This window comes from Pteronotus mesoamericanus, unplaced genomic scaffold (assembly GCF_021234165.1).
Source record: "Pteronotus mesoamericanus isolate MK-2021 breed Mesoamerican mustached bat unplaced genomic scaffold, CSHL_Meso_final contig_74, whole genome shotgun sequence".
Classification (NCBI taxonomy): domain Eukaryota; kingdom Metazoa; phylum Chordata; class Mammalia; order Chiroptera; family Mormoopidae; genus Pteronotus; species Pteronotus mesoamericanus.
Genome location: NW_026555247.1, coordinates 27,906,541 through 27,928,197, shown reverse-complemented (window position 1 = coordinate 27,928,197; position 21,657 = coordinate 27,906,541). Strand labels below are relative to the sequence as shown.

Here is a 21,657-nt window from a genome sequence, read left to right as displayed (position 1 = left end):
TTAAAATTCTAGTTGTTGGTGCACCAATCGGTCAGAATTAGGCTGCTTGGCCCGGAACACAGTGTCCCGTCCTAAGATTAAATGCTGCTCTAACAAGATTAAGAAAGGAAGCGGCACAGCTGCGGCTTTGTGCCCAGGCTGCCTGGAACTCGTCCATTGAGCGATGCTGCCATCTAGTGGCGAACTGGGGAACGGTACCGGGCAGAGCCGTTTCGTTTGGGAAGAAAGAGCCTCGGAATTGCAGTTCTTTCTTTAGAAAGTGTGGTGAAACCTGGGACCAGGGAAGAATAAGGGCGGCAACACAGCAAGAGGGAAGAGGAAAAACACCCCTGCACAGTTTGCGGAAGTAAAGGACACAAGTGATGCTTGTGTCCATCTAGAATAGCCTTGTCGGTATTAGAGGGCGAGTCCCTCCCCCACAATCCCACCTAAACGTTGATTTTTTTTTCTCCTTCACTTTCCAACACTCTGTGTTGACCTGTTATCCTGAACAGATCTTGCTTCACCTTCTCATTTCCCTTTTTCTGTGTTAGGAATTCAGGGCTAAGAAAATTGAACCGAGTCATCTCATCTGGCTACCACCCTGGGACCAGCAGCCCCAGAACCAGCGCTCCACCTGCCGGCGCCAGCACCTCCCCACGTGACAGCCGCAGGTAAGGCACAGCCTGGATTGCGGCAGGAAGAGGCTATGGCCCTCTGGGGCTCCCCAGCCCTTTCTGGATTGTCCCTCCGGTCACTGGTATCAGAGCGATGTTTTCTTTGTAAAACTGAAGTGGGCGACGCTGACCATGCAGCCTTCCTCCCTTTTTGTCTCTTCACAAGCCATGCTAATCCAATCTTTATCAATCTGCCTATGATCAATACATGGATTGTAGGTCATTGCATTGAGTCAGCAAAGCGCTTTAGGAAGGAGGGGACTGAAGGGAAGATATATCGATGCTTCACGCTGAAGTGTGTATATAGTGCGTCCGCACACAGGGCGCACGGTCCAGGAGCGGGGCATGACGTAGAATAGAGTGACGGAAAGCGCTGATTCTGAGTCTGGGACTGCGCCTGCCACCACCAGCTATTTGACTTTGGGTGAGTTGTTCACATTACTCTAAGGCCCCACGACCCTTCTCTAAAATGGGCATAATTAAACCTACTTCTCAAGATTATTGTGGAGATGCAATGAAATACAGAAAAGGCCTCCGATTTGAGAGATTGGGACTGGATTTTAGAGTGTTCATGGAATAACTTGGTTAAAGCAGAGAATTATAAAAGATGATATTTACCTCAAATATTTTATTTTATCTTAAAATATAGAATTCCTTGATCTTTAATGCAGGGACATGGCCTTTTCTTTGCATATGAATCCACTAGTTGGTGTTTTTTGTTGTCTTTCTTGCATAAACCACACATATAATACTTCATTTATAAGCTCTGGTTTTGGTTTCTTTCAATGTAATGAGAATGTAAAGACACCTGGGAAGATGCTTATAAAGTCACTTTCTGCGCAATCATTCTAATTCCAATAATCATTCCAGATTATCAAAACTTTCAAAACTTTAAGGGTCCATATCTAATTATATAGCAATTTTTAAAACAGCTTCTTGTTGAATCTTTCCCAAACATTCAACCTTGCTTTCATAGACAGAACTTTCTTTGTGTTCTCACATTTCATGAAGTTCTATAATATTTAAATTTCACAGTCGCAGTAACCAGTCTGATCGTCATAAACTGATTCTTGGTAGGCGTATAAGGACTAGTGCCGCACAAGCAGGGAGTGAGTACTGTCAGCCGCAACGGTCTTTGGTCCAGTTCACAAAGTTGGCAAGCTGGTTAAGCAGAAGTCAGCAAAAGCAGCTTCTCCTGCAGTGTATGCAAAAGTGCTACATATAGGAGTTAGCATATATAAATGTGTAATAAATGGTGCAATTAATACTATTATTATCGCCGTCAGGGTAATAATAATAAGTTCAGCATTGAAGGGATTGTTAGAAATTGAATAGTTTCTTCCCTTCCTTTTACAGATAAGATCAAAGTGCCTTGTAATTGTGACCTTTATAGTATACCTTAGGAAAGTCTGAAGCATGAGCCAAGATGGGCTATTTGTATGGAAAAGCCACTGGAAATGGGCAAAGTTGTGTGAGGCAGTGTCTCAGAGAGTTACCAGGGTGGATAGAACAGTGTGAGCCAGGTTGATGGAGTCTCGGATATGGCACCCACCTGCCAGCTCTGTGGGGAGGGGGAGAAGGGCTCAGCAAAGGAACATTGGCCTCAGCCAGCACTTCTGTCTGGGAGAAAGCTGCCCATCCTGCTCTCACACTGAAGCCAAACAATTCAGGTCCTTCCCATATGTTCCTGGTGCCTTTCGAGCTGCTGCCCCAGTGCTGGGGTTCAGAGAGAGTGAGTCTGCGTAAGTCCATGCACAGACCCCATAAGAGGAATGCCCAGGATTCCTGAATCCTATGTCTCATTCAGCCACAGCCCCCATGGATTTTTACAACCAGAAGTTATGGGGACTTCTCTTCCTGGGACTGGAAACTTGGGCTGGGGTGTCTGTTTGGGGTAGAGACCTCTCGTTCTTCACGGGACACTTATGTCCTCAGTTGTAGAACTTCAGTCCAGCTAGATTTAAGGCAGTTTTTTTTAAAAGTGTATTTTATTGATTATGCTATTGCAGTTGTCCCATTTTTTTTCTCCCCTTTAAACCCCCCTCCGCCCTGGACCACTCCCTCACCAGCATCCCTCCCCCTGACCTTAGTTCATGTCCATGGGTCGTACATATAAGTTCTTTGGCTTCTCCATTTCCTGTACTATTCTTAGCCTCCCCCTGCCTATTTTGTACCTACAAATTATGCTTCTTATTCCCTGCTACTTTTCCCCTGTTCTCCTCCCCTTCTCCTCCCTGCTCAGGCAGTTCTAAATGATGGTTTTTCTGTAGTTTAGCTGTAACTTTGATGTGGTTTTGGGAAGATGTGAGAACTGCATTTACCAACTTCACCATCTGCATCAGAAGCCATTTTGTTTGATTTTTTTAAAGGAAACTTTTTATTTAAGAATAGCATCCAAGGAGAGTACACAGATCATAGTCTGTACAGCTCAATGTAATTTTCATTTTATTTTATTTTTTCTTTTCCATTTATTATCATTATTTTTTCATTGTTCAAATACATTTGTCTCCATTTTCCTGCCACCACTTTCCCCTCCCCCATCTACCCCCACCTCTTACCCTCAATCCTTCCCCATTTTGGCTTTGTCCATGGGCCCTTTATACATGTTCCTTGACTTGACCCTTCCCCTTCTTTCCCCATTACCCACCACCCTCCTCCCCTCTGGTTACTGTTGGTTTGTTTTTTCTTTCAATGTTGCTGGTTATATTTTCCTTGTTTGTTTGTTTTGTTGATTAGGTTCTACTTATAGGTGAGATCATATGGTATTTGTCTTTCACCCCTGGCTTATTTCACTTAGCATAATGTTCTCCAGTTCCTTTCAAGCTGTCGCGAGGGTAGGAGTTCCTTCTTCCTTTCTGCTGTGTAATATTCTGTTGTGTAAATGTAACATAGTTTTTTGATCCATTCATTTACCAATGGGAACTTAGGTTGCTTCCAACACTTGGCCATAGTAAACTGTGCTGTTATGAATGTTGAGGTGCATAGGTTCTTTTGAATTGGTGTTCCGGGATTCTTAGGATATAATCCCAGCAGTGGAATTGCTGGGTCAAAAGGCATTCCATTTTTAGCTTTTTGAGGAAATTCCAAACTGTTTCCCACAGTGGCTGCACCAGTCTGCATTCCCACCAAGAGTGCACTAGGGTTCCCTTTTCTCCACAACCTCACCAGCACTTGTTGATTTTTTTATGATGGTCACCCTGAGCAGTGTGAAGTGGTATCTGATTGTGATTTTAATTTGCATTTCTCGGATGGCTAGTGATGCTGAGCATCCTTTCATATGTCTCTGAGCCTTGTGTATGTCCTCTTTGGAGAAGTGTCCTTTTGTGTCTTATCATGTGGTCTATCTTTGAAACTGTTCCATGTGCATTTGAGAAGAGTGTGTATTTTGCTTCTTTGGGATAAAAGATTCTATATATACCAGTTAAGTCCATTTGATGTAATGCATTGTGCAGTTCCACAATATCCTTGTTGATATTTTGTTTGGAAGATCTATCCATTGTTGACAGTGGTGTGTTAAAATCCCCTACTATCAGCGTGTTGCTGGCTATATCTTTCTTGAAGTCCTCCAAGATTTTCCTTATATATTTTATATATTTGGGTGCTCCTATTTGGATGCATATAGGTTTACAATGTTTATGTCTTCTTGATGGATTCTTCGTTTGAGTATTATGAAGTGTCCTTCTCGGTCTCTTTTTATAGCCTTTGTTTTGAAATCTATTTTGTCTGATATAAGTAATGCTACCTCGGCTTTTTTCTCCTGTCCACTTGCTTGGAATATTTTTTTCCATCCCTTTATTTTCAGTCCGTGTAGGTTCTTTGTTCTGAGGTTGGTGTCTTGTAGGCAGCATATGTGCGAGTCATGTTTTCTTATCCATTCAGGTACCCTATGTCTTTTGATTGTAACATTTAATCCATTTACATTTAAATTTATTATTGATAGGTACCTATTTATTTTCTTTCCCTTTGTACCTGTGTTTCTCTCTTTCTCACTCTTTTCCTTCATCTTCTTAAAAACAGTCCCTTTCACTTATCTTGCAGTGCTGGTTTGGTGGAGGTGTATTCTTTTAGCCTTCTTTTGTCTGGGAAATTCTTCATTTCACCTTCTGTTTTAATTGAGAGCCTGGTTGGGTAAAGTAGTCTTGGTTGCAGGCCTTTGCTTTTCATTACTTGGAATATTCATTGCCATTCCTTTCTGGTAGTGTTTCTGTTGAGAAGTCAGCTGCTAGCCTTATTAGGGCTCCCTTGTGTTTTATTACCTGTTCCTTCCTCACTACCTTTAAGATTCTCTCTTCGTCTTTGATATTTGCCATTTTAATTATGATGTGTCTTGGAGTGGGCCTCTTTGGGTTCCTCTTGAATGGGACCTTCTGTGCTTCCTGGACTTGTGTGACTTTTTCTCTCCTCAAATTAGAGAAGTTTTCCATCATTACTTTTTCAAACAAGTTTTCAATCCCTTGCTCCTCTTCTCCTTCTGGTATCCATATTATATAGATATTATGTTTCAGGTTGTCCTGCATTTCCCTAAATGCCTCTTCATTCTTTTTGAGTCTTTTTTCATTTTCCTGCTCTTTCTGGGAGCTTTTCTCTACCTTGTCCTCCAGCTCACTGATTTGATCCTCTGCTTCATCTAGCCTGCTTTTGATTCCTTCTACTGTATTCTTCAATTCAGAAACTCTATTCTTCATTTCCTCTCGCCTCTTGTTGATAGTTTCTATGTCCTTTTTCATGCTGATATAGTTTGCTGTAAGTTCCTCATAGCTTCTCTGTAGTTTTTGGTAATTCTCTCTGAGCTCCCTGAGCTCACTGAGCTTCCTTAGAACCATTGTTTTGAACTCAACATCTGATTGTTTATTTGCCTCTATTCCATTTGGTTCTTTTTCTGGGGATCCCTCCTTTCCTTTCTATTGGGGGGTGTTTCTTTGTCTTCCCATTATTTGTGAGACTCTTCTTTTTTGTGTCTGCTTCTTAAATTGATCTATCTTGACTTTCCGACTTTGTGGTGTAAATTTCTATGGTAGGAGACCTGTGAGATTCAGTGGTACAGTCTCCTTGATCTTCTGAACTTGATGTTCTTTGGGTACCTTTTATGGCATTTATGTTGGTTCTCTGGAAGAATTTGGGTTTTGATTGTTGTTTGATTGTTCTTTAATGGGTCCTACCCCCCAACTGGTTGACTGAGAGTCACTCTGCCCACCACATCTTGTGTGGTTTTGTGCAGGTGCTGCCAGAACAAAACTACAAGCCCAGGAAACAAACCCACATCTGCAAAAATAACTCCCCCCTGCAATCCCACTATCAACAACAAATAAACCAGTATTAATAAGGCTGTAAAGAGATTAAGACTGTTACAAGAAAGGAGAGAAATAAACTATTAGTATAAAATCTAATGAATTAATATGCATAAACTTGATGGACCCAAAATGAAAATTTAAAAGCTATGTAGTAAAGAAAATATCGCAAATCATGGAAGAGGCCACAGTGGATTTCATCTTAGTAGCCTCTAGTATTTACTGCTGTTTTTTATTTCAGGATCCTCCTCTGGTGATGTCATATATTGACCCCACCTGACCTTAGCCAGTCTGTTTGAGACTTCCAGGAATCTACTGCCTGTGGCTGTCTCCTTCATTTGTTAATCTAGTCACTCTGCCCTCAGCAATCAGGCTTAGGCACCACAGGGTGGGGCAGAGTCCCTCCTGGGTGTGGGGCTACTGTTTCCTCTCTTGGTTGCTGCTGCTCAGGGAATTGGTCTGCCTGAGCCAGAGGGCTGATGCTGTGTGGGGGATGAGTCAGCACTGGGATCCCGCCAGCTACTTTCTCAGTTCCCTCCCAAAGACCCCATCCCCAGCCTTTTCTCAGGCGTGTCCAGCCTTTCCTCAGGCGTCCCCAGCTCACTCTGCCCCCACCTTTGCCAGAGCCCAGGGTAAGTGGCTGCAAATAAAAATTTATGTGTTGGCCCTTTAAATGGCTCTTTGCGTCTCCAGCCACCTGTCTCTGGCAGGGAGCAACCCTGCCACTTTTCTTATCTGGCTGTAATCTGTGTACTTTTTGGGCTCTGGTGCTGTAGGCTGGTGATCCCCGCTTATGGTTTAGACCCCACTCTTCTCAGAGGGATCCAAATGGCCGTTTAAATATCCCTCTGGCGCTGACGCCTCTGGATGCGCAGCCGGTCTTCTTGAGTCTCCACCGCTCTCCTTACCAGTCAGGTTGTGCTAAAGCTGGTTATTTTGTCTGTACAAGGTTATAAGTCTTCTCTCTCGCTCTTGTTCAGTGGTTTGTTCCAGATGCTTTCTCCACAATTTAGGTTTAAGTCCAAATTGGTCCTGAGAGGAGGTCAGTGTGACTTCCATTCACTCCTTCACCATCTTGCTCTGTCAATTTTCATTTTACTTTGAGAGTGAAATTCACTGTGGTTCACAAACATATGATTCAATCCCTTGTTCTCTGCAAAGGTCCTGGTGCTCTCCCCTTGCTTACCTGGGAGGAGCTATTTCTCTGACTCCAGGGCCCCCCGCCCCGATTCCTGGCCTCAGGTTAGTGGAGACTGCCAGTTATGGGGCTATTTCGTTCCAGTGCAGAGGTTCTATAAGCCAGCATGTGTGTAGCATCACCAGGCACCTTGTAAAAACACGCATTGTGCAGGCCCTATACTGCCTGTGATTCGGGTCCAATAATTATGGGTTAGGCCTGCAGTTTATAACAAGGCACTCCAGGGGCCTCTGGTATAGGAGGTCCAGCCAACTGCGAGAAATGCTTTTCGTGCACCAAAGACCAAGATGAGCCTGACAACCTCTGAGGATGAACTAGATCACAGATTTAATCTTATGATGGGGTGGTGGGGAGATGGGCAGGTGGGAAGATGGGAGGTGCGGGGGTGGGGAGGTGGGGCAGTAGGGAAGTGGGAAGGTGGGGAGGTGTTTGCTGGCAGAGATGGTGAGCTAGAGGTGAAGCCTTGTACATGTCTCTAACCACATACTGAATCTCCCGTGCAGATGCTCAGCTTCTTTGCCCTGCTTGAGAGCTTTTCATGACATTAAATTTTAGATGTGAAATTAAGAAGCGACAAGCCTGGATACTTGCTGCTGCTGCTTTTTTGGTTATCCATGATGTTTTATTTAGGAAATTTCTATATATTACACAAGTATTAATTTCCTTTCTTTCACCTAAGAAAGAAATCAGAAAGATTAAAACAAACAACATATAAAATCTTAGTTTTTCTAAAGTTTTAGCTTTGAAAAAAACTTAAGTGGTTCTTCTCCTTTATGAGAATACTACGTTTTAAGGAGAAGTCATAGTCTGTCCTTATGCTCACTACAGATTTCTACTCCTTCTTGGGGAAAAAGTGGTCAATGTTCCTGCTTCCTTCTAATAAATCGATTTCTTGATTATTATACATTTTCATTCCCCAGTTGACACCTTCTAAGAAACTTGGTTGTTGGATGGATTTTTCATTTGGCAAATAGCCACTGTGGCTTTGCGTGGGATGTCTAAGGGTCAGAAACAGCATTGCTTATGTTCTGATTTAGAGAGGGAAAATATATATGGAGATGCAGACATTTCCAGGATGAACAAATGTAGGAGACTGAAATAGGGCGTGCACAGAGGTCAGAAGGCTGATAGGTACTACTTGGTTTTGAGCTCCGTGGGCATGAGCCTCTAAAGACTGGAGTGCAGGCTAGAATAGATATCTTCTCAGAAGGACATTTGGTTGGAGTCTGTGAAATGACCGAGTTGGCTTCATTTGTTCCAAGCAGATACACACACGAAGGAGCAGTGTGGGTCGTCTTCATTGAGCAGTAACCTGTGTATGATCATGTACAGACATTTCTGCAAATGCTCCGTCAAACTAGGCTCAGGAAGAAGTGAAAAGAAGAATCCTATTAAAATACACTTCCATCTCTAACTCACCTGAGACCCCAGGCTTCCTCAGCTGCATGATTTGGAAGACTGAAATGAAGTTCAGAGTTCTGTGTCATTCTAGGTCATCTGGAAGCTGGTTCGCTGGGCCATTTCAAAAGACCTAGTGTTGCCAAGACAGCAGCAAGACTACTCAGAAGGGTTGTTGCCTTGATGATGTTCACATTGTCCACAGGGCGGTCCTGGGGGTGTGCTCCCCCCATTGCTACTCAAGTCACCATTCCTATCCCCTGGCACACACAGCCAAAAATGGTGTGTTTGCCTCTGGGTGGGAGCTAGGGTCACAAAGAACTGGCTGCTGTTGGTATCTGGCCCTGCATTGGCCATTGCAAAAATTCCAGCCCCCGTGAATGTCAAGTCTGGATGAAGTTCACCTTCAAATTGCTTGCCATAGATAGATGTACCACCTCAGCCTGCCCCTGTTTTGTCACCTGCCTGGATTGTGAAGTCTTTGATGATTCTGTGGAATTTAGTGCCATTGTAGTAATCTCAATGAGCCAGCTCAGCAAAGTTCTTACAGGTCTTTGGAGCATGCTCGCAGTACAGCTCCGGCACATGACCCCACGCTGGTCCCCACATACGCCCTGGGCGGCTGGCTGCCAGGAGTCTGGAGAGATGGCCGCCATGCTGAAGCAGAGGACTCTTTCTCCCTGGATGCTTGGCTTCTGAAGCAGAGAAAGCTGCCTTGGATGGCTGCAGCCCTCCGTGGCTCTGCTGATCCTGCAAGAGAAGTCAAATATAAAGGACAGGGAACCACGTTTGCTATCATCCCAGGGGAGACAAGCTTCAAGTCTAACTTTCTTACGCCTCAGAGCAGAGAGGCCAGCTGCTTTGTGAGAAGGACTGTGTACTCCATGGTGAGCAGTCCTCAGCCTGAGGGAGCTCTGCTTCTTTTATTTTTTAATTAACGATTCTTATTTATTTATTTTTAGAGAGAGGGGAGGGAGGGAGAAAGAGAAGGAAATAATCGTTGATGTGTGAGAGAAACATCAAGCCTCCAACTGGGGATCTGACCTGCGACCCAGGCATGTGCCCTGACCAGGAATTGAACCAGTGGCCTTTTGGTTTGTAGTCTGATGCTCAGTACACTGAGCCACACCGGCTAGGGCAGGTCTGCTTCTTTTAAACTCCCCATATTCATTGTTAGGCTCCAGTCAGCTCTGATCTGTAGCATTCGGCCTGAGGGGTGGCAGGTTCTATTGAAACAGAAGGTTGCATGGAGCAAACCCCTGGAAAGAAATCTCAAGCATGGTTTTTTTGTTGTTGTTATTTCTGTATTGTTTTTGTTTTTTGTCCCAGTATAAATTTTTAATCCCTTGATTCTGGAGAGAAATGGCACTCTAACACTGGTTTCATCTTCATGCGGTGGTTCTCAAAGCACAGTCCCTGCCTCCCAGGATCAGTCATCCGGGAGCTTGTTAGAAATGCGAACGTCAGGTGTACAGAATCCAGGACTGGGGGATCTGTGTTTGCACAACTCCTCCAGGTGATTTTGGTGCACACTCAGATGTGAGAACCACGGGCTGCATGGAGAGCTTATGGGAATGCCTTTACTCAAACAAGCGAACAAAAAGCTGACACATTGGTGGGGGTGCCGTTTTCTGGGGTTTTATTTGGGTCCCTCATCGCAGTGGTGAGAGGAGGTCTGCTGGCCAGAGAGGAGGGAGGAACAGCACTAGGGACTGCGGGACGGGAGGTATGCCCGTGGAACTCTCAGTGTCTCTGACCAGGAAAGCGTGATCAAAGTCATGGGGGACAGAGATGGTAGAGAAACCAAATCCCCATGCACCTCCAGGTCACATGTCCCCAAGCATGACCGTTCAACAGGACTGGGTTCTACCGGCTGCCTGCATTTAAATAAGCTCAAGACTCAAGGATAATCAGACTCATGGAGATGGACAACAGTGCGGTGATGGCGGAGGGAAGGGGGTGTATAAGGGAGATAAATGGTAATGAAAAAAATACAATGAAAAAATAAAGAGTGGAAAAAAAAAAAAAGAATGATCAGTAGGGTGGCCAGCTTATCCTGCTGTGTCCAGGACTTTCCAGGTCTTAGCGCTGAAGTCCCAAGTCCCAGGAAACCCCTCAGGCCCAGGCATACCAAGGTGACTGGTCACTAGTCACTCTCGTTCAGTGACTGCCCATTAGGGTCACATGGGGAGATTTCAGAATTACTGCGGCTGCTGCCCCCCTCCAGTGATGATGATAGGTTTTGTCTGAGGTACAGCCAGAGCATGAGGAAGTTTAAAGTTCCCCAGTTCAAATGTGGTCAGGGTTGAGAGCCACTGCAGCTTCTTGCCTGTCATTTCTCCTACTAAAAAAATATTTTAGAACCAAAACAAAAGTCAATGGTTCTGATGAAGTTAGATCAGTACTACATACCATATACAAAAATTGACTCAAAATGGGTCAGCAATTTAAATATATCTAACACTATAAAAAAAAATCTTAGAAGAAAACATCGGGATAAATCTTTATGACCTTGGACTTGACAATGGATTCTTAGATATACTACTAAAACCATGCACAGCAACACTGAAAGTAGACAAATTAAACTTTGTCAAAATTAAAAATTACTGTGTATCAAAAGACATTAAGAATGTAAAAAGCCAACCTACAGAGGGAAAAATATTTGTAAATCATATCTCTAATAAGGGTTTACTATCCAGAACATATAAAGAACTCTACAACTCAAAAGCAAAAAGGTGAGCAATCCACTAAAAAATGGGCAAAAGATTTGAATAGACAGTCCTTTGAAAAAGATACACAAACCACAAACAAGCACACAAAAAGATGCCATTAGTCATTAAGGAAGTGCAAACCAGCCCACAATGACATACCACTTCATACCCTCTAGGATGGGTACAATAATAATTAATAATAATTTATAAACCTGGGAAATAATAATGGTTGATGATGTGGAGAAATTGGAATCCTTGCACATTGCTGGTGTAAATGTCAAATGGTTCAGCCATTGTGGAGAACAGTTTGGTGGTTCCTCAAAAAGATAAACATGAAATTACCATCTGATTCAGCAATTCCATTCCTAGGTATGTACCCAAAAGAACTGAAAGTAGATCACTCAAACAAATCCTTGTGCAATAGTATTCATAGCAGCACAACTCACAATAACCGCAACGGGAGAACAACCCAAGTGTCTGTCAGCAGATAAATGGATAAACAAAATGTGATATATCCATGTAGTGGAACATTACCCAGACATGAAAAGGCATGAAGTAGCAACACATGTTCCAACATGGATGAACCTCGAAAACAGTATACAAAGAGAAAGAAGCCAGACACAAAAGGTCATGATATTGAATGATTCCATTTACAAAGAACATCCAAAACAGGTAAATTCATAGAGCCTGAAAGCAGATTAATGGTTACCAGCGGCTGGAGAGAGGGCAGAATGAGGAGTAACTTCTTAATGGGTATGGGATTTTCTTGTGGGGTCATGAAAAGTTTAGGTGGTGCTTGCACAACACTGTTAAAAGAGTTGATTGCATGTTATGTGGATTTTACCTCAATTAAAAAAATGAGTGGTTTACTCTTATCTACAAAATACAATTGAAACTAAACTCTAGCAGTCAAAGTCCTTCACTGCTGGTCTTTACTTCCTGCAGCCTTATCTGTTGCCACTCTCCTAGTTTAATCCTGTTCACAGAATCCCACTGAAATCCCAACAGGCAAACACACTCTGCCTCTCCTGAAAGCTCACCCACTGGCCGCGGGAGGTCTCCACCCACCGTGGCAGCCACCATCCTCTCTGGATTCTTGTAGCTCTTAACGTTACACCCTAGCACTCAAAGCGTGGTCCTGGGACCAGCAGCCACGGTGTCCCTTGGGAGCTTATCAGGAAGGCAGAATCCGGTGGCCCCACCCCAGACCCACTGAGTCCAGATCTGCATTTTAACGAGACTCTCTGATGATTTGAGTGCCATTAAAGTCTGAGAAGCACTGGTTTATACCAGCCTGCAAGTAGGCTGAAGGTCAAAGTCACTTTGTGAGCTGTTTTTATTTACAATACATGTTTTAAAGAATAGATACACATGGTAAAATGACACACTCTCTCTCTCTAAATATATAGATATATATGCATATATATATTTAAATATATATATCTATCTTCCAGTAGTAAAAAAAGTAAGCTTCCCTTCTGCTTCAGTTGCTAAGATATCTACCCCAGAGGCAAATTTTGTTCACGTTTCTTGGCTATTTGTTGCTGTTCTATGCATATGCAAGCAAACATGTGCATACTGACTCCCTCCCTCACTTTGTGTGTACACGGATGGCAGCACACTTCCACACCGAGTTGCCCTTTTCACTCCACTGTTTCACTATGGAGATCGCTTTAGCACACATACACTGCATGACATTTTTTTAATGGCTGCAAAGTAGCCATCTGTAGTTGTATAGTTGTAGTATATGTGTGTAATTTCTTTATAGCACAACTGTTAAAGGACATTATGTTGTTCATGACAAAGCTATGGTGCCTCCCCTTTGTGAATATCTTTGAGTATATGATGTGTCAATGTATTAAAGAGTTGTTGAAAGATACGTGCATTTTAAAATTGTAAGAGATAAAAATCTGCTCTAAAAAGCAGACCGAGTTTATATTCTTGGGGAGCCTTAAAGAATTTTTCAGCCTACTTTTTTACTTTAACTTTCTCTGGGTGGGACCCAGAATCTGTTTTTGTTTTGTTTTGTTTTGTTTTGTGTTTTTCCTTTTTTCTGGGGATTTTGATACAGGAATGCTGTGGGATGGACCAGAAACCAGGGGCACACTGTCCGGAACCCTATACTGAGATTCCTCCTGGGCTACCTGGAATTGCTCTTTATCTGACCATTTAATCTCCTCGCCAAGGTAACAGGTTCCTAAGGACAGGCTGCAGGGAGGTTGTTTCTTTACATTTCTACCCCGTCGCAATGCTTTACATGATGAGGCTTGTTGACAAGGAGGTCGATGAGACTTCGAAGAGCGTGAGTGGCTCATACGACGTTTTGTCTTGTTTTTCAGTTTCATGGATCAGGCGCAGAGAAGAATCCTGGGCCAGCCCCTTGCCATCCCCACTGCCCAGCTCAAGAAGAAAAGGACATCAATGACATCTTTCTTTTCCAAGGTCTGACACAAAATACTATGAATGAATGTCCCTCCCCAGCAGCCACTTTGTAACTCGGGTGCTTGTCTGATCTGCATTCATTCAGCTGGCTCCACTGAGGTTCCTTTTTCTGAAAAACGCTTGATAATCATTCTTTAAACACAAACAGGGTGTTTATAGAAGCACAAGAAGATGAGTTGGGATGAATTTAGCTTGCTGTGAAATTAATAATAAAAATATAGCTTGAACTGCGATGAATACTCAGAGATAACGGTGAGACTTGGTAATCACCCAGACACCACGCAGGGATGGCGATCCCGTCTCCCGCTCCCCACCGCACCCTGTGACTAAGGATGGTGAAGACCTGGTTTTTTCTGGGACGTTGCCTGCATCTTGCATCGTCTGCCTCTGACTCCGGCCCACGTGGCCATGTTCTGTGTTGTGCAGAAGCCTAGGGCCTCCCTGGCATCCGGGCTCATAACCACAGAGCAGAACTCACCCAGCTCTTGCCCTGCCGCCGCTTAGAGTTTAGTCCTTGAAGTACAGGTTCCTGTGTCAGCCACACAGCGTTGCCCAGTTACATATTTTTCTGCACTTCTTTGCCTAATCTTAATTAGGAAATTAATTATGTGGATCAAACTAATGTACAGGATGGGGGGGGAAGTTCGTTTATGGTTGTGAGTATGCAAAACACAGAGTTTTTATTCTTGTATTACTATTTATTAATTATTGTATTATTTTCCAAAAAACCCCCTGTAAACCTGATTTTGCCTCACCCTGTATTCCCAGTCAAAAATCAGGCATCTTTAGATAGAGAAAGGATGTGTAGAAAGAATGTATAAAATTGAACAGGCCACCCAGGATTCTGTCTAGAGGGAGGGGTTGGGCTTGGGGCTGGGAATGGCTCTGAACACTTCCAAATCAATACATCTTGACTCCCCACCCAGGTTTCTTGGAAACTGAGGTTCCAGAAGCGGGAGCCTCTGAAGAACGTGTTTTTCATCTTAATGGAAAGAGCCCGGGACTCCAGCGCTAAAAAGCGTCACATGGCCATGAGAGGCCTGGGGACCATGGCCCGCGAGAAACCCAGCAAGGTAGGCAGGGAAGGTGGCCTGGAGTCCCCTGGACTGGGCTCTGGTCCCTCAGGCACTAGTGATCATGGCCGTGTAACAGCTCTCCCCAGACCTGGCAGGAGTCCAGGTCTGGCATAGCCGGGCCCTCTGTGCAGGGTCCTGCAAGGCTGCCGTCAAGGTGTGGGCCAGGTTCCGTGCCTTCCTGAAGCTTGAGGTCCTCATTCTAGCTTATATGGCCGTTAGAAGGATCTGGTGCCTTCCAGTTGTAGGGCCAAGGTCCTTGTTTCCCGTCTGGCTGCCAGCCGGGGGCCACTCTTAGCTCCTCGAGGCTGCCCACTCACAGAATGGTAGCTCACTTCTTCAAGGTCAGCAGGAGAGGGTCCCTCTGCCTCTCTGCTAAGAAGGAATCTTACGTAATGTAAGTAACCGTGAGGATGACATCCCATGAATGTTGTCGTATTTAGTAGGCTAGAGGCAAGTCGGTGGCTCCTCCCAAACTCAGGGGAAGGAGTGTGTACAAGGACATGACTCATTTGGGGTCACCATAGGGTCATCACACCTCAGCATTTATTGGCCTTGGGAGACAGAGTTGGCGGCAGGGCTAGCGCACAGCTGGACATCATCCTTTTTGGTAAATTCAGTTTATTTTCTAATAATTTATTCTTGTTTAGTAAAAATGTTTCCCCCACTTCCTTTCTTAGCATCTATCAATTTCAGTGACCATTTTCTCTTGTCCCCAGGAGGCCTCAGACAGCTAGGTTATCCAGCCCACCACCCTCCTTGATGTAGCCTCCGCCCTCCTCGCCCACTCACGGTCCGTACTTCCACATCACTCTCTGCTCACCTTCTAAGACTGCTTTGGGCCCTTGGGTCAGGTTGAGGGAAGCACTTGAATTCTGATGAGAGTTGTTGTGGCAAATCCCGAAGAAAACCATAATTTCTTAGTCCAAGTACTAGGTTATTGGACAGTTAGAAGCAGAGTTGCTTTTCAACCCATGGGGAGGAATTCCTGTGCAACTAAGGCTTTTAAAACCTTGTTAACAGGTGAGTAAGTATAAGAAAATTGTCCTGGACCTGCTGGTGCATGGATTGTATGATCCCATGAGTTCTGAAGTCGTCCATGAGAGTGTGAAGTCTCTGACCATCATCCTGGGCAAGATCCAAGGGAAAAGTCTGGGCTCCTTCTTCATAGACATCACTCTTCAGACCAGGACTCTACTAGATGACGTAAGTGAGGCAACTCAGAAAAATCACGGGTTATGAAAACCCGAGCGGGATTAGAAATGTGAGCCCTGGGCGGTATGTTGCTCAGAGAACAAGATCTCTATTCACTTATTTATTAATAAATATTTTTAAAAAATTAAATGTATTGGGGTGACATTGCTTAATAAGATGATAGAGGTTTCAGGCGCACATTTCTACGATACACAGTCTGTAAACCGCATTGTGTGCCGACCGGCCAAAGTCAAACCATCTTCCATCACCATATATTTGACCCCTTTTACCCTTTACTACTCCCCCAACCTCCTTCCTTCTGGGAACCACCACTCTGTTGTCTGTGTCTATGGGTTTCAGTTTTATATCCCACATATTATTGAAACCATATGGTTCTTAGCTTTTTCTGACTGACTTATTTTGCTTAGCATAACATTCTCAAGGTTTATCCATGTTATTGCAGGTGGCGTATTTCATCATTTCTTACGGCTGAGTAGTATTCCATTGCATATGTGGACCACATCTTCTTTATCCAATCCTCTATCAGAGGACACTTTTGTTGTTTCCATGTCTTGGCCACTGTGAACAATGCTGCAATGAACATAGGGGTGCAGATATCTTTGCAAATAAATGTTTACAAATTTTTCAGGTAGATACCCAGAAGAGGTGTTGCTGGGTGATATGGTAACTCTAGTCTTAATTTTTGAGAAACCTCCATATTGTTTTCCATAGTGGCTTTACCAGTTTACATTTCCACCAGCAGTGAATGAGGGTTCCTTTTTCTCCACAACCTCTCTAACACTTCTTACTTGTCTTGTGGATAATAGTCATTCTAACAGTTGTGAGATGATATCTCATTGTAGTTTTCATTTGCATTTCCCTAATGACTAGTGAAATTGAGCATCTTTTCATGCGTCTGTTGGCCATTTGTATGTCTTTTTGAGAGAAGCGTCTGTTCAGGTCCTCTGCCCATTTTTTAATTGGATTGTTTGTCTGGTGTTGAGTTGTATGAGTTCTTTATATATTTTGGATATCAACCCCTTGTTGGAGCTGTTGTTTGCAAATATCTTCTGCAAGCTGACAAGACAGAGTAAGCAAAAAGGGCACTGATGAAACTATTAGGCCTCTGAGATACCTTCCTTTTACACTAACCTGTGAGCTTGCTGCGGTAACACATACACACACACAGCCATGAAGAAAATGCAGCGTGAAAGCCATTTCTGCATGCGTCCCACAGGCTAAACAATTCTTTAAATGCTTCACCAAATCATCAGTGGCCTTCAGTCTCACCGAGTCGCTGTGACCCTCAGTCCTAGGCGCCCCTTTCGCCCAAGGAGCCCCCCTCCCAGCCCTGTTCCCTCTGGTTCACCTGGGGCTGGACAGGACCAGAAAACACGGATATAAAAGTCCCTGCACCAAGAGTCAGGTGACTTCTCTGTCACCTGACGATGTGACCCCAGCCCTCAGTTTCCTCACCTGGGAAGGGATGTACTTCGGACCAGACAGCTCACCTTGGAGAGGAAGAAAGGGCTGAATCTGTCACAGGTGGGCACAGGTAACCAGGTTCTTGGTGATCGTGGACAAAAAATTGAACCAAACACACAGAGTTTATAGCAGAAAGTGAGAAAAAGCAGATTTATTAAGCCACAGAGAACAGGGGAGCAGGCCAACTCTGAGCAGAGTGGAGCAGAGAATGAAGGAGACCCTAATAGCAGCAGTGGCGGCGGCAGCAGGGCAAAAAGGGCCTCGCTCAGGGGCTAGAGGACTTTTACTCCTTAGGGTGGGCCTCCCTTTCCTTGATTGGCTACTGGGAGGAGGGTCCCACAATGCTAATTCATTATAATGGAGTAGGCGTCAGGTAGCATCTTCTGCGCAGGGGCAGTCCTGATTCACTAGGATTCAATGCTTCTCCAGATGCAGAAACTACTAGACTTAGGACAGGGTCTCCGGCCTTTATCCATGTTCTTTATCTCCTGGGGCACCTCTGGAGTTTCCTCCTTCCTGACTATCTCCTGCCTCAAATCCACTGACATGAACTCAGGTACAAACCAGCCAGTCAGACTAAAAGTGCGAGAGTTGGCTGGGTGTCAGGGAATAATCATAACGGTTATGTCTACCACTGATGGGAGGAACTCAGAGGAAAGGTAAGGCAGGTGACCTGGAGAAAACACTGGGAGTCGCGGACAGGGAACAGGTCAAATGAATTATGATGCAGGCAAAAAAACATCCTTTATGTACTGACTTAGAAAGAGCTACCAGACATATTTGGTGGAAAAATCAAGGTGTAGAACAGTGGCATGGGATGCTTTTACTTATATAAAAACATGGCAAAGGACTATGTAATATGTGCTTTTTCTTTTTGATTTTCTGGAGGGATACACACAAAATATACAATTTTTTTGTGGGGGAGAGAAATTTTGTGGCAGGTTGAGAGGGGTAGGAAAAAGATTTACTTTTAAAAATATACCTTTTTGGTTATTTTGAATTTTGAACCATATTAATGTATTTTAGCTCTAAAACAGTAAGTAGTAAAGAAAAAAATCTGGGAAGCTGGAAGTAGCACTAGGGATTCCCAAGTCAAATCCTCTTTTCTGCTGGCAAAGAGGTTCATTAAACATTCCAGCCTCTTCCACCCCATCCCCCACCCCAGCCGGCTAAGTGCTTCAGGCTGGATCTGAGGGCACACCCTGTAACATGCAGTGGTTTTCTCCAATGCAGCTGCCTTTTTGTAATGATCTGGGTTTCATTGTTTTGTTCACGGGGAACCTGCAGGAGAATGACAGCCTGAGATACTCGGCCTTTGTCTTGTTTGGGCAATTGGCTGCCTTTGCTGGGCGGAAATGGAAGAAATTTTTCACCTATCAAGTTAAGCAGACCCAGGATTCTCTCCTGATCCACTTACAGGACAGAAATCCCCAGGTTGCCAAGGTAAGTCCGTGACTCTCCAACCAACCGCAAGGAACCTCTGTGCCATTCATAAGGGGCGCTTCATGCAGCCCTGTGGAGTCGAGATGCGAGACTCTCAGCTCCTGCCAGTTCAGTTACAAACACTTAGCAGCACACCTGTGTAAATCCTGGAAGAAGTGCCTCCTCACTGTGCGATCGCTCTCGCATCAAGACTGTTATTTCCCACTTGCGCCTGCCCCACCTGCCCAGTCCCAGCACCTGTCAATGCTGGGTGAGTTCAGAACGATGGAGGGGGAGGGCAGAGAGGCTCCGGTTTAAGCCAAGGGGCAGCCGTCCACATAATGAGGATATTTATTCATGCCTGTTAGCTTTTGTCATTGCATCTAGAATAGATTTCCCACTCCTGGCTACTCAATTTCCTACAGAGCTTTCATTTTATTCTCGGAGGAAATGTGTCCTAACAGGGTTGGATCAACCTCAGGGCTGCTTTGGAGTGGGACTGGTCAACTGTTTCAAAATGTTTGGAAATGAAGGGTTTCACCAAACCGCTTGTCTTCTCTAAATTGGAGGCTGGAGCTGGAGAAGGTGGGGTGGGGAGAGAGATTAGGGAGGTTAGATTTAGGAATCCAGTACCACTTTAGAGGGGACAATAACAAAGGCTGCTGCAAACTATAAAGCTATGACCTTCCCACCAGCCTCAAATTATAGATATGGTTCCAGTTTTCAAACTTCCCGAAGTCCCTTTCACACTCTCAGTGGCCCCCAGACTCCAGACTGGGAGCAATCCTCTTCCTTGGTGGTGATTATAGAATTCTCTAGTGAAGTATCTGATTGTCCAGCCACTATGCTGTACACCTGAAACTAATACAAAATAATATTGAATGTAAACTGGAATTGAAAAAAATAAAAACAATTCTCTAACATTTTTGACAATAATGTCACAGGTGGGCACAGGTAACCAGGTTCTTGGTGATCACAGACAAAAAATTGAACCGAACACACAGAGTTTATAGCAGAAAGCGAGGAAGAGCAGATTTATTAAGCCACACAGAACATGGGAACAGGTCAACGCTGAGCAGAGTAGAGAGAGCAGAGAAGAAAGGAGAAGAGCCTAACAGCTGCTGCTGCCGCCGCCGCCGCCGCCGCCGCCGCCGCCGCCGCAGCAGGAGCTGGGCAAAAAAAAAAAAAAAAAAGGAAGAACTCAGGGGCTAGAGGACTTTTATTCCTTAGGGTGGGCCTTCCTTTCCTTGATTGGCTACTGGGAAGAGGGTCCCACAGTGCTAATTCATTATAATGGAGTAGGTGTCAGGTAGCATCTTCTGTGCAGGGGCAGTCCTGATTCACTAGGATTCAATGCTTCTCCAGATGCAGAAACTACTAGACTTAGGACAGGGTCTCCGCCCTTTATCCATGTTCTTTATCTCCTGGGACACTTCTGGAGTTTCCTCCTTCCTGACTATCTCCTGCCTCAATAAGATGGTAATATTATCTTTCTCAGGCTTGCAAAACCACGTTTCGAGCCTGCTCTCCCTATCTGAGACGAAGGAAGGAACGCAGCTTCCAGAGTGAGGAAGATCAAAGGAACCCCAAGCTCTGCCGGCAGCTGGTGAGTGAGCCAGGGTAAGAGGGGTCCTCCCAGAGCTCACTGCAGTCCTGGTATTAGTGCAGAGGGTGGTGGGGCACCAGGGAGTGTGCCCCCCATAAAGAACGCAGACCAATTATATTTTGATTGTAATTGACCCATAATGCAATGTTAGTGACAGAACACCTGGGAGATTTTGAACAAAATATACTTGCAGTTCCATTCCACATCACCTGATGGACCCAGGCAATGATGCCTCCAACTCTGAGGATGTGCAGACCACTTGTTATCATGCTCTGCATTGGACAACTGTCTATGTTCTGTAGCTGAGGAGGTTTGTTAACTTCCTGCCTCACCTGTACCTTTGCTGATTTCTTTCAGAGCCACTATCATCCAGAGCTCCTGCAGTACTTCTACGCCAATAAAATTATGTAAACGCGGAGCTGCAGGGAGAAGCTTCCACATGAGCACTTTGGCTGGGGGGCAATATTGCCCCTCTTGTAACACTTCAGATGTTTCTGCTTGTCTCTTGTAATTTTAATAGAAAAGGGGATGTTGGGAGAGCAACTGATGGCAAAAATAATACTATGGAATTGTATAATTATAGCCAAAGTAAGTCTGAATTGCCTTCACATGTCAATTTCTCCCATACAAATTTGAGAAGGTACATATTTTCTTTAAAACATTTAAAGTCTGTGTTGATTTAGTGTTTATTTCTCAGCTTTGTCCTCAAGTTCAACACTGTCACTTATCATCTATTTTTAATTTTATTTTAATTTCTGAGCCTTAGAAGAATAACGATTATCTTATGTATTTTTTTTAGTCTACTATCGATGCTTTGCTATTTGCTACTGATACCTTTTTTCAGGAAGACCTATTTAAGGTTGGTCAAGGTATGAAGAGGGTGGTTTGGAGGGGTGTTGTTAGTCTGATAATCTGCAACACTCATTGCTTCCAACATCATTTCAAACGAGAATTAATAAAGAGCAAAAAATCTATAAAACATGTGTTGAAAAACCTCAGGCTGATGGTAACATATGGAATAATATGAAGTAACATTTATTGAGAATGTTTATAATTTATTGAGTGCTAAGAACTGTGAGAGTTGTGTTTACTACGACAACTGTACGAGAAAGATACTGTTATTGTCTTCATTTTGTAGATAGAAAACTAAGGCACAGGGATGTGAAATAACCTGCCCAAGATGA

General features: G+C 44.1%; 1 protein-coding gene and 1 pseudogene across 1 annotated transcript; one reads left to right on the top strand and one right to left on the bottom strand.

Annotated features, from left to right (window-relative positions):
• Nucleotides 1–561: 561 nt before the first annotated feature.
• On the top strand, nucleotides 562–20,917 carry MRO (maestro). The gene is made up of 7 exons (XM_054583866.1): nucleotides 562–653; nucleotides 13,591–13,693; nucleotides 14,620–14,766; nucleotides 15,790–15,972; nucleotides 18,733–18,888; nucleotides 20,366–20,473; nucleotides 20,831–20,917. Exons 2-7 carry the CDS (start codon nucleotides 13,595–13,597, stop codon nucleotides 20,882–20,884), a joined length of 747 nt encoding a protein of 248 aa, XP_054439841.1. The 5' UTR covers nucleotides 562–653; nucleotides 13,591–13,594; the 3' UTR covers nucleotides 20,885–20,917.
• LOC129078840 (peptidyl-prolyl cis-trans isomerase-like 1) lies at nucleotides 8,636–9,196 on the bottom strand (annotated as a pseudogene).
• Nucleotides 20,918–21,657: the final 740 nt, after the last annotated feature.

Bases quoted from the DNA above. Each gene is read 5' to 3' on its own strand.
- MRO (XM_054583866.1), top strand. From the start codon at position 13,595: ATGGATCAGGCGCAGAGAAGAATCCTGGGCCAGCCCCTTGCCATCCCC. The intron at 13,694-14,619 runs GTCTGACACAAA...CTCCCCACCCAG, and splicing joins TGACATCTTTCTTTTCCAAG to GTTTCTTGGAAACTGAGGTT. The intron at 20,474-20,830 runs GTGAGTGAGCCA...GATTTCTTTCAG, and splicing joins CCAAGCTCTGCCGGCAGCTG to AGCCACTATCATCCAGAGCT.